The 19,686-nt window shown below is 39.6% G+C and overlaps 1 protein-coding gene across 6 annotated transcripts in view; it reads left to right on the top strand.

Annotated features, from left to right (window-relative positions):
* LOC124069125 (adhesion G protein-coupled receptor L2-like) overlaps positions 1-19,686 on the top strand; it is an 82,222-nt gene that overhangs the window by 43,213 nt on the left and 19,323 nt on the right. For 4 of the 6 annotated variants that reach the window (XM_046407921.1, XM_046407924.1, XM_046407928.1 and 1 more), the window contains exons 6-11: positions 7,767-8,066; positions 9,865-9,965; positions 11,491-11,676; positions 14,466-14,504; positions 17,527-17,710; positions 19,272-19,394. In XM_046407921.1, the coding sequence (XP_046263877.1) occupies positions 7,767-8,066; positions 9,865-9,965; positions 11,491-11,676; positions 14,466-14,504; positions 17,527-17,710; positions 19,272-19,394 (933 nt within the window). The remainder of the gene's footprint in view (positions 1-7,766; positions 8,067-9,864; positions 9,966-11,490; positions 11,677-14,465; positions 14,505-17,526; positions 17,711-19,271; positions 19,395-19,686) is intronic. The other 2 variants (XM_046407923.1, XM_046407927.1) reach the window with 1 other exon arrangement.

Here is a 19,686-nt window from a genome sequence, read left to right on the forward strand (position 1 = left end):
TTATATATAAAATGCTGGGAATGAAGCTGAGAAGTATTGTGCACAGTATGAACAGAGGTTACCCTCTTCTTTTCTTGGGATTTCAAGTTATGTTGCCATGGCTACCTCATCAACTTCACAGAAACCCTTTTTTGTTTTACAATGGATCAGGAAATAATCGCCATCCTATTGCGGCATTATATTTCTAAAATCACCAAAACAAACTGTGTGTGAGTTCTACACCACATGGTGAATCAGGGTAGAAGAAAAGCTGGAACAAGAGATCAATTACAGTGAAGGACCTTGCCAGGCGTTTAGGGGCTTAAATTAAGCTGTGAAGTGCTGAGAGGCGACATACGTGTCATCAGACGAGGACCTTACATTAAACTGATGATGGGTTTAATTACCTGACTGCAGCCACCTTACCACACAGAGCCAGGCTAAGTCTGCTGAATGAAGTGAAGAAACAAGGAGCTTGACCCGACTTCATGTTATGTTAGAGGCTCGAGTAGCCCTTGAGCAACAGTCTGGATTAGGTTATGATTTTTAACTTCTGGATATTCGGGAGGGGGTTTGCCAGGGGGAAATCTGATTCTTGACCTGAGCTGTCGAAGGGGATGGGGGTTGGGGTTGGTGTTGATGTCTCAATGGCGGGTGTGTGCTCCTGAACCCTGGCCTCTTGTCAGCACTTTTTTTTTTTTTGTTTTTGCCCTGCCATCCTGCCATTCCCTGGAATCTTCATAGCATGATAACTTGACACCAAAGGGGACTCAAAGTTTGTGTCTGTTTTGCTGAACAACCAAAGCCTTAATTAAGAGTATGTTGGAGGAGATGTGAAATATACTTTAATGAGTTCTCCATGCATGCAAACTGCCTTCTCAACTGTTCACTTCCTGATGTATGTAAATGTAATTAACAACTGAATTATCATAATTACCCTCCTTGTCTCAAAAGAGGCTCACAGAGAGGAGGCCATCACAGAGCATTTTCAATGAAGGGTTTAATGTGCTCTCTCAGCTACTGTAATGCCCCGATAAACATAAATGCCACATAGGCTTAGTGTTGCCACTTGCTGCAGGAACAGTGCATTTAATCAAGGAACCCAACAGAATATAGTTGTTGATCTCACTCGCTATTCCAATTACCCGTTTCCTGCCGCCATTTTGTTATTTCGATCCAATCAGAAATATGTCCTTGCAGCTGAACTTGTCACTTTGGATCATTAACTTTGTTTTATGGGAACATTTTGAAATGTTGTGGGCTCAAGAAGGAGAGAGGAGGCATCTCGAGATGCCTCGGCCAGCAGCGGCACACAGGGCTTTGTGAATGGCACTTGAAAATAATTGGTTCTTGTTTATTAGGTTTTTTCAGATCTACACCTTTAACTTCTTTACTGTGTAGCTATTAGGATTTATTGCTGCCCATGATATGGCGTTGAATTAAACAACCTGTTCTGCCGGGTAATCTAATGGTGCTGAAATAATGTCTCTCTCTCTCTTTCTGTGAAACTGAGGGGCACTTGAGGCGTAAAGGAAATTAATTGTGCCCATTAAGATTCATCGACCACAGAGTGAAGTTACCTCGAACACCAAACCCAGTGTATTTCTCTCCTTTGTAGAACTCATGTAACACAATGAGTGTCTGTGTCCTTTTCTGTCAGAGGCATCAACCTTGGCTGTAAGGCTCATCTTAGAGGAACGCTGAAGTGCTGACGGGATTAGGGGTTTATATTATTGGAGTTTTGGCTAAGTGATCAAAGCAGAAAATAACTGACCGTATTTCCTTCACCTTATGTGTTTGTAACATTGCAGGTTTCTTAATTCTGGCCCTGGTTGATTTGAAGTGATTAGCCAAGATCATTCCCCATATTGATCTTTCCCCTTACCATTCCAAACAATCCACATGTGTTGAAAGAAAATGACTATGCTCTGCTAATGCATTATAAACACAAAACAGCAATGATCAATACTTGCACATCCTCAGATGCCTCTCTAAAAGAGTTGCATGCCAATAAAAAACACACTTAAGTGCGTCTCTCTGTGATGTGCAAAAGCATTAAGTTATTTCAGTCCAATGAATTGAGAAAAAATAATCAGAGGAGCTAGTAATTGGTGAGAGCATTTCAAACTAACAAGGAGAGAAAGGAGAAAATTAATTTGTCTTTGAGGTTGCATTGATCTGAGGCCTTAAAGACGAGAGGCAGAAAATTAATGGCTTAGTCCGAAAGGCTTTGGCGATCAGCATAACAGTAATATCTTATAGCAGAGAACGCAAGTGGGCTCTGTGCCAGATTGTACTACTTCATATCCTGCATGCCACATGATACATACCTGTTGTGATACAGATGACTTTCTTCTTTTTTTTTTATTTTTCTCAGCCATTTTGTGACTATACCCAGCTGCACCTTGTTGCTCTTTGGTTTTCTTTATGTAACAACGCCAGACGTAAATGATTTACGGCACATATATCATGCACTAAGCCTGTGATCCACCCTCTGAAGCATCATGTTATGCAACAGAAATTCTATCAGAAATTATGGCAGTATTTATGGCATTACCTGAGCTGTGCTTTCGCTCTCATTACTGCAGTTGTTATTGTATTTGTTACTGTTATAACATGGGGGACATATGACAATGAAGATATTTTAATTGTTATTATTACTATATTGGTGTATTACTAACATTTTTTTAGAATTGTTATTAATATTACTATTTTGTACCATCACACTCTGTTTTTCTCTCTTCTCTTGTTTCTGTTTCCTTCTTTTGATTTTGTTTTCCTCTCTGTAAAGCACTTTGGATCAGCAACAGAGATTAAGTTGATTTGAGCTGAGTTGAGAATTAGAGGTTGATGTAAAAGTCACATTTCCAAATGCTCTAATCAACGTCAGTGAGGTTGTGCAAGGAAATCGTTTAAATGGATATTATAGGCGTGCACAACAGAGACGTCAGGGAGTGTTTTTCTGTCTGCATATTTATATCGCTGTCCGCATGCTTGTGTCTTTATTGTGAGCTGCTTCGCCACCTTCTACTGACTCAGACGGCCTAGTTGTGACTGTGCTCCACAGTGCTCCGTTTCAGGCCTCATAAATTACCCCACACAGACACAGGATATGTCCAGCAGAGCTTTTTCTGTCTACTGCTCTTTAAAGAACAAGTGCCAGTAAAGCAGTGAGTCCTGCAACAATTTCTCAACGGCTAGAGTTTTTTTTCTTGTTTTTTTTATTTCATTTAGCAGAAATGATGACATAGTTCACAGGAACTGCACATGATTACCTTCCATGCCGAGCCATGTGCACCCGTCACATAGGCTTGAATGAAGCAGAACAGCATGAGTGCATATAAACAGCCTAATGTAAAATTCATGTCTCGTGGGATTTGTTTCTCTGTCATTAATTACCAGCACTGGCTCTGTATAAAGAGGCAAGAAGACCAACTGTAGCTCGTACACAGTTCTTACCCTCTGAGACAGTCTTGTTATGGAGTCGAGCTAAAATGCACAACAAATAGACAAATGAATGTCCTATGTAAAACACATGCAGTCACTGTGTCTAATTCATTGTGGTATTTTGGGCATCATTAGTGTGGCAAGATACAGTTTAGTTAAAGCAAAAACTTTTATATTTTGGGAAATAGATTTATTCACTTTCTAGGGAAGAGTTAGATGGTGGGATCAGTACCACCACAAAATATGAAACAACCCTTAGCAGCTTGTTAGCTTAGCACAAAGCATTGAAACAGTGTGAAACATTTAGCTAGTTACAATTTGAAATTCAAGAATTACATTATAGTTACTAATCCTAATAAAAATTCAGGGGTTTTCTTCAGGGTCGAATGTGTATGAACCCATCCAGCTCATTGTCCGGCGGTCATGAGGGCTAGTGTTGACAGCCAGTAGGCAAAATATCTCCAAGATGTTGACTCCTTGTATGTTATGTTTTTATTGCATGTTTTGTATTTCCAAATGTGCGAAATGCTGATTAAGTGACTTGTGTCTGTGGTGATAATTGATGATAACACTTTTCTAGTTACCCAAACAATGGTAATTAACGCATCTTGTTTGTTTTAAGATGTGCAAAAATGGAAGTGCAACAAAGACAATTTGCAGTTTTACTGGGGGTTATGTGCCAGACATTTTGTTGGCTGTGAGGAGTTGCCAGGTGTCCAGCAGAGACTCCAAGAGGTTATTGTGCCTGGTGATCATTTGACAATCGACAATGGGAAGTTTGCTGACATAGACCCTGCTTCACCAGGGTTATCCTCTCATATTCCAGCAGCTGAATCAGGTGCATCTCAGTCCAAAGATAGCAAACTGCCAAGTTAAAAAAAAGGAGGCCTTAAATAATGTAAACAGTTGCTGCTGATTTAGCTGATTTTTAACTGAGCTCTACCTGTTTAATATTTCCCTTCAGCTAGATGTGTCTGTTTGATTCATCATAAAAAACGAAAGCGCTAAACAGCTTGATTTTGGCTGAAATTGTCATCCTTCTTCCCTAATAGCACATATTAGGTGGCTTATGATCCATTCATCCTGGAATTTGTATGAACAGGCGTAAAGTTCTTATTGCTTTGACTATAAGTGTGTAATTTGAGATAAAATTGCTCACATAGTGCTGCAAAAGCAAGGACAAACAGAATATCTAGACCTCAGATCATCTGATTATGCTTTAATATTTTTTGTCATCTTCCTCACAGCTACATAATTGGTTCTGGGGGGCTATAAAGTGATAAAACTAATTCTCTTTCGTCTCTTATGTCTTGATTGATGATCTTGCGTAATAGTTTTCCTTCATTTTAGCTCAGTTTTAATTTACACACTCTGTTTAGACTCCAGTGACAGCCATTTTGCAAGTGTTCAGTCTCAAACTCTTCCATTATTTACAAGAGGTATTATTCAGCATATGGCAACAGTACGCCTTTGGTGTCAGATTGCCCATAAAGAGTGACTTCACTGCCTCTTGGGAGAAATGGCAGCTAATTGGTGCGATCCTCTCTTGGTTGAGTGCTATCAGAGGACACTGAGCTTTTACTGGACTAAAATTTACTCATCACAATCAAAAGAAAATTGCTGTGCACCTGCTGCAGAGGATTCGAAATAACCCCACAAATGCATCAATGCATCACCATCAACAGTACATTACTCGATGTAATATTAAATAGATATTTTGTGTATTTAACGTTCTTGGTGTTCTTCACAATCACAATCTGAGTGAGAAAAGAAAAAAAAATGACTGTCGGCATCCTCATTTTTATGATTCTGCTTGAAAGAGAAATGAGAGACAATGACTGAGGTTCTCACTGTATATGCCAAAAATAATTTTGTGCGTTTTTCTATGTACTTGAATAGAATATGTTATTGTAATGTAAGATGCTATCTGTTGGATTTTGTGAGTGATTAAGGGAATTAGGGTTGCAACTAGAAAATCTTTTCATTTTGGATCTCTCAATTTTCTAAATGAGTGTACTAATTTTTTTCAGATGAAAAAGAAAATAGTTAAAAACATTCATCACATCATCCCAGAAACCCAAGCGAATGTCTTTGAGTTGGTAATTTTGTCTATCCAGCTGTCCAAGGTCCACAGGTTACATTTACAATCAGACAAAGAGAGAAGAACAGAAAATCCATATTAGTACTCTTGAAGCAAGAACTAGAGATTTTTTCAAATTTGAATTGATTTTCTTTTAATTCATTATTTGATTATCAGAGAAGATGCTAATTTTTGATTAATAGATTACTTGATTAATTGTTTCGGATCAAAAGAGAATGCCAGTGTAATAGTTAACAAATGATGTTTTATGCTGAGCAATTTAAATGTTTTCAGGAAAATTACTAAATGTGAATATTTACCGGTTCAGTAAGACTGATCAGTATCTATCTTGATACTGTATGAAAATTTGTAGTGAAATATGAGAGGTACAGGGCTTTGGTTAATCAGGTGATGCACATGTTATTTTACAGGCTGTGGAAAAGCAGAAGTTTACTCAGGTATGGAGAGGTGTAATATTCTGAAACCTAATTACACTTGCCCTGTTATTGCATTATATGTTTATATTGAATCAGTGGAGTCAGCTCATGAATCATCTCACTTTTCCTGAGTCGATAAAAAATCTTCACTAATACATACATAATAATACGTAATTTATTTAAAAAACATATTTATATTTTTTTCCTTTTACACTGAGGCATTGTTATACTATTATGTTTTACATATATATTCATCTGTTCAGGATTTTTTATAATGAAATTTACTTCCATTAATAAATACAGAAATAAAATAAATAAAAAGATGGCAACTATGGCAATCTTATGTTTTGTAATGAGAAATATAATAAGACATTTCTTGTCAGGTCCTTTTCTTGGCTTTTCTGCAGTTTTTAGTCATTTTTGTTGTCACACTTGCTTCCTTTGAGTAATTCTGAACACCTTCATAGCTGTGGGTACTAACCACACTTGTCAGCTGTTATTTTTGCAGCCATGCTGGCGTGGCCAACTTGTGAATGTCTGTGTGAGAGACACACAATGACTGAATGAGTGTAAGGTAATTAGCCAGGGCTCCTACCAAGGGAAAAGGTCACTGAGTAAAATGTCACAATTCAGCCTCACTGCAGGGTGGTTTGGGGTTTATTTTTTTTATAGAGAGCATCAGACTGTTCTCTCCCTGCTGTGGCCTCCTGACCACATCGCTAGATCTCAGCTTTGTAATAAAGTCAAATATTTCACTGAAATGAAAAAGCAAAGATCCCCCTGTCTGGCTGATTCGTGTGAAATGTGAAATGTGGGCTCTGTCACCATTCTCTCACAGGAAATGGAGATATGTGTCTGATGATGGAGTGTCAGATAGCATGATATTGCATTTTTCCAGAGGCACCCAGGGAACCTGAAGACAACATTATAGTGCCTTTCACAACTGCAGAGCTCATTGTGGGAAGCTGCATTTATCTCCACATACAATCAGGTGGTTATGGGTAAAAATGTAAGATCATTCATGCGTTAGACTAGTATATCCATGTAGAACTTACGCACATACACGCAAACATCCACCTTATTTTCCTTTTTTATTCATATTGGCTATTCATACTGTATAAAATTTATAGATTTCCTATTTCTGTTCTCATTTCCTAGTTATCTCCAGGCTCTCCGCAGCAGATATCCATCTGTGCACACGCCATGGTTTTTAAGCAGGAACACACCTGAGCAATGGAGCAAACACAAATGCTCTTGCACACATGCATGTGCACATTCACACATAGATTTGCTTTTCAGGGTAGGCGTGGATTGAATACAGTGGAATCGCATTATTGCTGATGGATGGTTTTTGCTCAGAGCAGTGCAGTTCTCCTTCCACACACCAGCTTTATCAAAGTGAGAGAGATGAACTAGACAAAAAAGTAAAATGCAGGAATGCTTTGTCTTCATTGTTGACATTTAATCAGCCCAAGATACTGACTCTGTCGGGAGGAAATCACTGCTATGTCAGAGGATGCCACAGCAACTTCTTGTCTTATTTATGGGCTTAAGTAAACCAAAAATAGCAAGAGATAGATGTGGAGTCACGTTGGCAGGTTTGCCTTGAAGGAGCAGGAGTTTAGTGAAGGACCAGAAAAGATGTGAAGGCTGTTCCGAGCTTTTTATTTCCAGGAATTATGGGCAGCAGTAACTCTAGTAATGCCAACAAGCCACAGGACTCAAAACAGTTGCAGTTCCCCCCACTGCTGCAAACGACGGGAGTTCAAGGCAAGGACATTTATGGCTCAAGCTATAACAGCTTTGCTCTTCTTTCGTTCCAGTGCCAACCATCGAAGATTTCTCCGTCTCACCGTCCATGCCTAAGACAACCTCAGTTGTCACCACCACCACGGCGTCCACTGTGAAGGGGCACGCTGACACCACTTTAGCAGGAGCAGATCCAAGAGATGGGAGGGACCCATTTGAGGACAATCGTGGCTCAGGTACAGCGGAGCCCACAGTCCCTGAGCTTCCACCAACACCGAGACGTTTCTGTGAGGCGACGAGGAGGCGAACCATCGACTGGCCTCAGACCCACACTGGCAGCACTGTGGAGAGGCCCTGCCCTAAAGGGACCAGAGGTAAGCCTGATGATGGTGTTTGAGGCATGCTGATGATATAATTGATAATAAAATAATAAATATGGATCTTATAAGCATGATGATGGGTATTTTTGATGGGTATTTTAAGTGATTAGTAACATTTGCATTTTTCACAGTAACAGTAACCAGAATCTGATTTATCAACACAAAATTGAATTGTAACTTTTTATTGAAAATTTAATTTTGTGCAATCAGCTTGTTGTTCAATAATTAGACCTGTGATCGAAAACTGGACTGTGTATAATTAACCAAGAGTTTCCACTGTGACGATTATGATGTTTAGCACACGTTGTGAATGTGACTATTACCACAAAAGACAACCAGTTCCTTCCATAGCTGTGTGGGATAACTCATCTAATTAGCACTGCTGTGTGAATAGCGGCTGATGTTTGCCTGACAATGTAGAAGAAAATCTCTCATTTTCTTCTAGCTCTGGCAGTCATTCACACTTTACATTTATGTCATAAAACTGGGCCAATATCTGCTAAAATGCTTGAGTCCCAGCATGTACCTTTCTGAAATACACGTGTTTCTGTTATTCTTTTTATGTGTTGTCCTGCTATTTTTAATCATCTTGATTATTTGCTCTTAAACTCAGTAGGAGGTAAACAGGTTTAGTGTTTTTTTCCATTAACAATCAAACATTTCAAAGAGTCTCAGAATCACACTTTCAGCATACAAATGTTCAGAAACAAAGTTTCAAGGATCCTGAAAGTGTGTGAAAATGACCCTGTTACTTTATTTGTGCTTATTTAGGTGTTAATGTGCTATTTCTATCTTTGCTTATGTGTACTGAGTCTTTGACACTTCAGCTAGAGGGCATGTCTAATTTGAAACTATAATCTAGCATGATTAGGGCCATTCACTTTCCTGAAAATAGGTAACAGGACTCTGTTTTAATATAATGGCATAATGTACATAGTTCTTGTTTGTGTAATTTTGAAGCACATTTATTCTTGCGGTGCGAGTGCATGGACAGAGGAAAAAAATAAACTGTTGCTGATTTGCAACCTAACAAAGCGCAGAAACCAATTAAGATGATGGACAGTGTTTGGGAAGTTATAAAAGAGAAAGCTCTGCCAAAGCCCAATGTCTGCTAATTGTCGTAATTACATTCAGACAGTATATTCACAGTTATTCCTCACATCACTCGTGGAAGCGCAGGAAGTCAGTGGTAAGGGGAGCATGTTTTGATGGCAGTTCTATCAGACTCTCAGACTCAGTGATACTCACATGAGTCTCTCACAAGTTACCTTAACGCCCCATCACAGAGACTGACAGAACTGTCAAAATATAAATCAGAACTACTGGAGGATGAAAGTAAACAAAAAAAAACAGTGTTTTGACTTGGGGTTGTGTGATGCGAAAAGGGAATGAGACTTATATTACATATATTGTTTCTGTTGTCAGTGAAGAGACAGTCATCAGGAGTTCTTTTTTTAAAATTTTATTTAGAAATGCATAATATGGAAGCAAATTAATGTTTACAGTTCTGAAATGTTTAGAGATTATAACAAACCAGAGTCCATTTTTTTTTCCTCACAGTTTTGACCAGTTATGTTGAAACCTGATAGCGTTTCAGTGTCCCTTCCACAATTTTGTTTAGTTCGTGTAGATGGCACACTTCTTGCAGACTTTCAGATTGTTTGGAAATGGTTGAAATGGTTAGTTCCCGGCTCTAGGGTCTGTATAAATGAAGGATCAACGGGAGAAACTGTAAACTTGAGCAAGGTTTTGGCCTCCCTCCAACTGCTCTGTTTATTCTGTGGTACTGCAGGCACTGCCTCCTTCCTCTGCACTGTGGCAGGGACCTGGTGCTCCAAAGGGCCAGACCTCAGCAACTGCACCTCACACTGGGTGACCCAAGTGGCACAAAAGGTAAGACAGGAATGTGTCAATTACAAAATATAGCAGCAAGCAAACATGTTACACAGTTAAGATCAAACATCTAGAGGCAATTTCTGATCTTTTTGCTTGGTCTGTTGTTCTTAAAGTAGCAGATGACTGTTCACATCATACATCATGAACACTTTACTCAAATCCAGCTAAAATAAAGTGAGTGGCAGTGAGCTGAAATGAGCTGAAACATCAGACGTCATGCCAAGCTCTGCAGACAGTTGCTGAGAGTCAAAGAGCCAGAGCATCTTTTTTCACTCACTCGTCAGCTTTGATGTTGTCATGCAGGTAGAAATCTAATGTAGATGCACAGATAAGCGTGTTAGTAGCCTGATGCAACCCAAACTCCCGACATATAGCTATCTAAGCTATCTTTTTGATGTGACATATAAAACACCTTCCACACAGTGCAGAATTGCATACTACAGTACTAATTAAGCAAAGGGAAAAGTATACTAAAGAAATGTTTGATGTTTGACACTGTTTTACCAAATAAGTACATATATAAGCTGCTTGCAGATGCAAAGCTTAAATAAATTGCAGATGGTAGTGAGGCAGTGTTGGAATGATCTTAGAAAAACAAAAATAGTTATTTAATCTTTGGACACGTGTTTATGCTGCCATGTTGGTACAGCTGAAAGAAGGGAGGGAAAGCCTCACATTAGTGTGGATATTGCCTTTGCTAGCCTTGTAGTCACACAGGAGAAATAGGAGTCTGCGTTAGGCATTTTTCATTTTGCATATTTGCTCATTAACAAGTGAAACCAGATGCTGAATTGGCTGAACTGATTATATTATCACTGATTTTGAATTTTATTTGGATGTAATTGCCAACAATAGTCGTTTTGCAGCCATTATCCCACCAGTTTGTTGACACTTCTGTAGTTCTTTTCACCAAGTGGGAGATACTGCAGCAGTCTGAAATTTCCTGTATCTCTGACTCGGAATTACACCTTAGAGGCTCAATGGTATGAATGTTTCCCCCATTTTGCCTCTCGTAATTATGGTCTGTATGATAAGACATTAGCTGCATTAGCTTTCTCTTTGAGAACTTGAATTGGCAGTGGAATTCCAAGGTTGCTTTTTAATTGATTGTATTGCTTCATTTACTCAGTTTAAAATTACAAAGTACATTCATTTCTTGTACACTAACTGCAAAAGCACCGTACTGTGAATATTATTATATAGTATCCGATGTGTAAAATTAGTATGTAGTACGGGATTGTGTCACAGCTCAGTCGAGCTCAACTTTTTCCTTTTTGTTTCTTCAAGTTATGTGTTTTGTCCATGTTTTTGTTTGCCAGTATGTTCAACATACACTCTCTGTGTTTACTTACATTCTGCACCCACTGACTTTCCTTTCATTCTGAACAAGCCCAGTCTGAATGAATTATGACCCTGAGGAGTATATGAGACATATTGTCTTATCTTCATACCGCAGAACCATCTCAAGCCTGCATCACTGACGCCTCAGTGACACCCATGTTTTCCTCGTTGCTATTTTTAGATTCGAAGTGGCGAAAATGCCGCTAATTTAGCCAATGAGCTGGCACGCCACACACAGGGCCCCGTGTTTGCTGGAGACGTCAGCTCCTCGGTGCGCCTGATGGAGCAGCTTGTGGATATCCTGGATGCTCAGTTGCAGGAGCTCAGACCGAGTGAGAAAGACTCAGCTGGACGCAGTTTCAACAAGGTACTGTGAAAATTCCTGTCTGGCCTAAACTTTGTCCCCCATGACTCAAGACATTCATTAGCAAGACACTTACCAATACACAGACACACACGCACACACGGACGCACATTCACAGTCTCAGGTGAGGGGGCTAAGGAGGCGGGTCTAGCCCTGAGGGGAAGCTCATTCCTCTACAGCTCCCTGGTAATTACCGGCTTTGGAAACACAGAGTCACCTGGCAGTTGCACCTTAAAGGAGCTAATGGCCATGAGCCCCCCACCAACACAAAGAAAAATACAAAGACTCTTCAACACTGACAAGTGTGGAACTCTCCCCTGGAGCCTCTGCAAGCACTCGGCAAGAAAAGAGTAGACCTTAGACTTACCTACGTGTCTCAGCTGCTGGCAGTTTCACGGCGAGATGAGTGACAGCTTGAAAAATTACATTGTTATTCAGTCTTTCTAAACAGCAGTTGATCTGTAAACAAGGTGATTTGCACCAAAGTGACGCCTGTTGTTTGTGCCCTAATGTTCAGACAGCTACATTGCGATTATTGCATTTGAAGATAAGAGCTAGCAGGTTTGTCACTGCAGCACTGAGAATGTTGCAGTGAGTTTTAGGTCTACATGACAACAACATCTTGTGATTGGCTGAGTTCAATCTAGAATGGCAGAAGTCAAAGGACCATAAAAGTGGTTTTGCAAGTTTTATTGTCTTTCTTAGAAATCACATACACTTTTCATCACAGCTTACTATTCTGTGGACTACGCGGCTGTGTTTAATTTTTATTGCTACTGTTCCGGACAGCCATTAGTTTCCATTTATTCTTCTGTAGTATGAAAATCTATTAGCAGACTTGCTTGAGTTGTGGGATCCTTTTATAGTGAACGTGAAATGTAATGTTTGATTTAAATTGCATTATTGCTGCTAGTTGCTTCACTTTAATTGCAGGTTGACCTGAAATGTTTGCACTTTGCATTTTACTCTTCAGTAACAAAGCAACTCTGCTAAAAATGAATTCAAACTTAAGAAACCACATTACTTTGTTCTTGCCATTGTTTCTGGTTGGGGACTGTGGCTTGCTGATTGTAACAGACAGGCGGAATACAGGTTGTCCTTATAGCACAAATGTTAGCTCAACTATGGAAACTGACTCATTTATATTTAAATGAGTTCCTCAACACCTGCTGAAAATCTTGTTTTTGCTGCTCACTGGTAGTTTAACCTGTCTGCCATGATGTACAGGTTGTAACATCACGGTTGAGACCAGTTGCAGGTTCAGCCATGCACACACCCAACAAGAGGTGAAACTTGAAGCATTTCCACCACAGAAGGCAGTAAAACAGCCAGATGTTGCTTTTTGAAGAAGCTGCTTTGATTTAGTTGCAGTTTTAGTTTAATTTATAGTTTTAAACATAATTGTTCATTTAAAAAAACAAAAAAACAAGGATACTTATTGGCAGCGTTTGGTGTGCACATGCATAACTGTAAAAAGCTAATCGGAAACCCACTTACCTAAATACATGCTCAAGAATCAGCTTTTTCCAACTCAGAAAATCAGGTTAGCCCTGATTCCTCTGCCCTGGTTATGAAGACGGTCTTTCTTGTATATATGATCAAAAAATCAGGTCAGTGCAGAAAGCCGACTACAGTTTTACCGAACTAAAAATGGAGGACTCTGCGTTGGTGTTCGGCAATGTAAAGTTACCCCATGCATGATCTTGTGTTGCATGGGGTAACTTTACATATATATCTATCTATATATGTATCTATAAATACAGTTCTGTTATTTTATTTAAGCCACGTCATTGCAGAAATACATTTGCCAGTGATCATCTTAACTGCGTATTAATCCAGCGATGAAATAAATCCACGTCATGAGTTTTTATGTCAGGTAATTAAGTAAGAATACAGATTTTCTGATCAAAGCAAACTATGATTAACATCAGAACACAGCAGTGATGTGGAAATTAGATAATTATGATGAGATGATTGAATACAATATTGGAATATTAATGAGACAAGTTTCAGATATTTTTTTAAGGGAAATTAATTGTTAATTTAGTAACAAAAATAATCTTAAGAATAAGTGATAAATTTGTTGTTTGATTAATTGTCTAATCAGAAAAAGAATTGTTGATTGATTGGAAAAAAATCATCACACGACTTACAAATAAAAAAATAAATAATAAAACTTACAAAAAAACCACTGATATGGTCCTGTGAGTTTCATGCAGCCCTTTCCCACAAATCAGTAAGTAAATTGTGGTGTCCATGTTGTTTTTTTGTGTGTGTGTTAAGAAATATAGGCTGTAGTGTGGATATAACAAAACATTTATTATCTCTTGTTTACCAGTTCTGTATGGGAGCTACAGTATGTGATTTTCTTCGCTTCCAATCAATTAGAATGGGAAGACAACTTATTTAATACAAAGAGACCAACAAAGAGCCAGCTCTATATATTATTCTCTCCATAGCATGAAATACAAATGACCTCATCCCACATTGTTTATCTTCTCAATGTATTTTAAAGCATCACTAATGGGAAGCATCAGAATCTGGTCTCAGCATTTTTTCCTCCACACCGCTTTTTGTCTTTTACTCCCACTACTATGTGATCCATATTCATATGTAGAATGCAAACACTGTTTCCCCAGAAAAAGCATTTAGAGCTGTTGCATCACTTTGAGGTTCACAGATGTGTTCCTTTTCCTTCCCTTGATCAATTCTGTGATTTATGGTAGGTGGCATGATTCCTGTTTTCTTACGATCTGTCTTTTGTTCTTGATCTACTTGTCATGTGGGAAAAGCTTCAAAAAAGAGAGAAGACATGCAGGGCGTACATGAAGGTATAGCTATCACTGCAGGCTTTCCATGTTGGCTTTTTTTTTTTACCTCGGTCCGTAACGCTTCACCAGCAGCATGCAGCACTGTCTGTCTCTATGTCCTTGATCGTCCTGTTACAGTATGTGCCCGGTGACCTGCTTGCACAAGATATGGCTGTTTTTTGTATGACTCGGCTTGTCCTTCTGTCCATCTGAGGATATCACCCTCGTCTTTGTCCTGTTTTCTATCCTCTGGGTGCTATAATTTGTACATTTTTCTTTCATTTGCCCCCCCCCCCCCCCCCCCCACTAGTTCTATCTCTCTCTCCATCATTTCGCTTTTCATACGTTGTGTGAATAATTGCCTTCCCACGGTTGTAATTGCACCTCCCTGTCAGACAGAAGTGTGATCAAAGTGGCAGCGTGCTCAATTTTCACTTGCTTGCATTGTAAAATTTCTAGTTTCCCTTGTCCCAATAGCAAAAAAAGAGGAAAAAATCCCTCTCCTGTTACAGTTGTGTTTTATCTGTGTTATTAATTTCTGAGCCCATTAATACGTTTGTGCTCCATTCCGATTTTTCACTCTCTGTCAGACATTCAGACATTTTGCTTTTCGTGTGCTGTGGAAGAATTTATTGCCTTGGGCAGGTTCTGCTGAAAGACAAGAGCATGGTGTAAACACTGGGGAGGCGAAGCCTTGCATAGCATAATACAAATGATCTGATTTTGTATTTCTCAGTGGCTCACGGGGACTTCCTGTAAGTGTGGGTTGTTTTTACTTGAGGTCTCATTTTACTGAGAAAAAGAGTGATGAATTTCCTTCCAACTGATTTAGAATTGTTGTTAGCCGAGCTAGCAACACGACTCCTCTGGATGTCGACCGGTCTGTCTCTTTGGTCTAGACTTTGATATGTTTGATGAATTGCCATTATTATTATTATTATTATTATTTTACGTTTGCAGTGCCCAGAGGAGGAAACCTAATGACTTTTCCTCCACTGCCAACATGTAGTCTTCAGCCCTAACTGATTCTGTCTCAAGTGACATCACTTGAGGCAATTTATCAAACCACTCCCTCTGGAGCCACAAATGGCAGTTTATACTGTGTGCTTTCACTGATCAGCCACAATATTAAAACCGCTGACAGGTGAAGTGAATAAAATTAATCTTGTGTTTACATTGCTATATTCTATGGCAGTGTCTTTTCCTGTCAGCAGCAGCCCTTCCACCCAACTGAACAGTGTACCCCATTGCATTTTGAAAACAACTCAGGGGTCCTGTGTCCCTTTCCCTGGCAGGTCAGGTGGGCCCTCCGACCTGGAGATGTGCAAAATAAATTTTTCTTTGCCATAAGTTGTTGCTAACATTTATACCTTCATGAATTCTAAGAACTTTAGTGAAACCTTAACATAATTTATCTGAACTGTAAAACTGAAGAATATTAGCTTCCTAACACATTAGACTAAGATGGTTGAAATGGTAAACATTAGACTTTATAAACCCCACCATGTCAGCAATGTTGTTGCGACCTTGTTGATGTTAGCATTTAGCTCAAAGCTTCTGTGCATACAGTAAGCCTCGCGGAGCTGCTACCATGGCTGCTAGGCTATTTTTGTGTCACTGTTCATCATTCCCTGTTGCTGTTGAGGTCCACACTGTTTGAGTGTTTCAGACCCTCACTCGCCACCACCCACCCAAGAGAGAATTAGGAGAAAAAGGATTCAATCAGAACACAGATCCTTCCTGTGCTACACAAATTAGAGACAGTCGACTTTTTTTTTCCTCCCTTTTGGATTTCATGGGTCCTTTGAGATGGCTCACCGGGGGGGACGACCATTTAGTGTCTGTCTGGATGTAATGGCTCTGACCCTGTAATAACCATGTTCTCTCTCTCACGCACACACACACTTAACTCCCATCATAGTCACAGCTCGCAAGCTTCTAGTTGCCTGCAAGGTCAGGGCCACAGAGATTGATTTCTGTGCTCTGGCCCGAGATATGAAGACACTGAGAGCTCTGTCTCTGGATACAGTCATCATCGCTGTGGTTAATATGAGCTCAGTGGTTAAATGTTGCAGTTAATCATATATTGATGCAGACTTAGGTTGATCCCCTTTCTTGCTATCCCAGACAAACGGATAATCCTGTCTGTGGTCAATTAGTGTTTTGGATAATCACAGCTGTGACTAATTGGTACAGTGAGCAAGGGCTTGTTGTGGTTAATTACCGTTATTGTGGGGGGCTTGCTCTGGTAAATGGCACCTATGGTTAAATTGTCACTCTTGATTTATCACAAGTGTTACTCTAGATTCTGAATCTTGGATTTTAGAAACTTAGAGGCGTTGTGGTTGATTGTGTCAAGCAGGAGTCATGAACTCACCCTGTTGGGGTCAAAGGAAAGTCTTGTTTTATCAACATACGATACTTGTGTGGGTTTTGTGGAATGTTTTGCTTACTTACTGCTTATCAGAATGCAGGAAATGAAAGGATTGCAATTGAAAACAAGCAGAAATGTTCCCCCCATCTTGACTCAGATTGCCACTCTGGATGTGGATTTCGTGATAATACCCCCTTTCCTCCAAGAGAATGGTATTCAAAGCCATTATGGTCAGATCCTGTTAGAGAAACCATTGTTCATAGCAGTTGTTCTTTTAGAAAATAGCTGTTTAGCTTCATTCAGTCCAGTAACGCAAAACATTTGGTTTGTATCCCCTGCCACCCCCTGCAAGCAGTTTTACATTATTCAATAAAGAAATTGGTCCAAGATAAACTTCATCACATTAGGCCTGTTTTTCATAAACAGAATATTAAATAATACATAATGCATTTTTTATCATCATTATTATTTTAGTTACCTTTGACATCCTTGAATGTCTTTAGTTGGAATGATCTTGATATTTCAGTTGCTGTTGTTGTTGCCAATGTCACTGTTGGCCATGCATGCCCTTTTATCATTTGCTGCTCAGTCCCTGCTCATTGTTATTAAAGTGAAGTTATGATGGGAGAAAACAGTAAGATGACATTTCACTTGTCTCCATGGATACAGGCAATTGTGGACACTGTTGACAACCTCCTGAGGCCCGAAGCTCTGAAATCCTGGAAAGACATGAATTCCACAGAACAAAGTCACGCTGCCACAATGCTACTGGATACACTGGAGGAAGGGGCGTTTGTCCTCGCAGAAAACCTGATCGAGCCTGCAATTGTCAAAGTGCCTGCAGAAAATATCAGTAAGTTCCTCTCCAGTAATGATAAAACAGATGAAACTTCAAGTACGCATCTGTCAGTCACAATTCAGGATGTGGACAGTTCTTTTTTTTTTTCTTGGCTGTGCATCACCTCTCAGCAAAATTGAGTGGTAAAATTGTCTTCAGGTTGATTTTTATTCTTTTGTGTACCTGGACATCTACCTCTCAAGGAGAATCTGATTTTAAAAAATGCCACATCTTTCTAGCATCCCAATAAAAAGATTTAGCCAAGCAAATGTGTCCTTACAGGCAGTTTATTAGCAACATGATCTCATTCATTTAAGTCACCTTTGTGCAGTGAACTGTCATATTTCTACTCATAGCTCTCTGTTGCTATGGTTATGGTCTCTGACTCACCTTTTTTGTCTTATACCTCACTGATTTTTGATCTATTTCTTCTAATAAAGTATTGAATGTGTGCTGCAAGATGAACTTTCCAGACCTCTGGGGGAAAACAAAGAAACCAATTGAATGGCATTGTTCCATTCACACAGCACGCTATCTGTTCTCTCCAAGCCTTTCCCATTAAATGGTAGTTAGCTGAGCTGATAAGGACTAGTGGCTCTGTTTCCACCATAGGCACTGATTAATACATTGTGTAATATTCTATATATTGGGCACTTAATCACCGTATTCAAACAGTTTTGATGAGCTTGTCAAGCTCTCGCTTATCTGCACAACAGAGATAATATCCAGTTGGAAAACATAAATATGGCTGTATAAAGAAAGACGCAACCTCAGAAAACAGCTTACCTGACCTCCCTTGAAGAGTCAAAAATAACGTGAAAACGATTGTTGCTCTTAATTAGCAGTTTGTCGAAGTCCAAATGGCACCTCCAGGCGAGCATCAAGGGCAAGATGAGGGAAATGGGAGAGAGGACGTAGAGAGAGCTAAAAACCAGACAGAGGGGGAGAGAAACCAGAGAACAATTCCTCATCTCCGTCTGTCAGAAGCCATCTATCTGAGGAAGTGAAGCCGTTTCTGATGGGAGGGAGTGTGCTGATACGTGTGTCCTCCTGACCCCTCAGTAATTTCACACATCAAAGGGAGCACCACCAGGCAGCTGGCATACAGGAGAGAGGGGCTGCAGGAATTTGGAGGATTTTCAGAGATTTGCTCGTCGAGCCCAGAGTTATCTGAACCCACAAGGGAAAGAAAAAGTAAAAGTAAAAGCTCAATGATATTTTTGATCCTATGAATATTTGACATTCATGCTGCAGTTTGACTGTGCACTTGCATTTGCTCATCCTCCATCGCTGCCCTTGTTGTTATTTTTTTCTTTTCTTCTTGCCTTAGAGGCTTTCAAATACCAAGCAACAGCTTAGTGACATTTTTTTTTAAGTAAATGACACTCTTCAGGGTCTCGGCAATAAGATTCAATTCTGTTACGGGTACAATGAAGCTCATGTCTTTACACATAAAGGGGCTTAAACAGCAGAGCTCTATTAAACAACATGTACTGCTTTTTAAAGGTTGCCTGTGAGTAATGCACCTCCTCTCTCTTGCTCTCTCTGTTGCTGTCTCTTTCCCCACACCTCTCAGTGTTGGATGTCTATGTGTTAAGCACCGACGGTCAGGTGCAAGACTTCCGGTTTCCTCAGACGAGCAAGGGCGGAGCGTCCCTTCAGCTTTCCTCCAACACGGTCAAAGTCAACAGCAAAAATGGTGAGAAAAATATAATTGCTGCAGAAGCACTTATAGTTGTGCTTTCCTCTTCCTTTTTGGGCTTTGTCAGTAATTGACTGATGGCATGAAATCTGTCCCTATTGGACATACTTGTTGTCTTTTGTGCAACGAAGATGATGGCAGTCAGATGAGATATTAATAAGATAATAAGTTTTACATTTTGGAAACAGGTTTATTCATTAGCACACTGTTTTCAGCCTTTACGCTAAACTAAGCTAATGACTTGCTGGCTATATGAATGTTCTCATCTAACTCTGGACCAGAAAATGAA

Source organism: Scatophagus argus, chromosome 13 (assembly GCF_020382885.2).
Source record: "Scatophagus argus isolate fScaArg1 chromosome 13, fScaArg1.pri, whole genome shotgun sequence".
NCBI classification, from domain to species: Eukaryota; Metazoa; Chordata; class Actinopteri; family Scatophagidae; genus Scatophagus; species Scatophagus argus.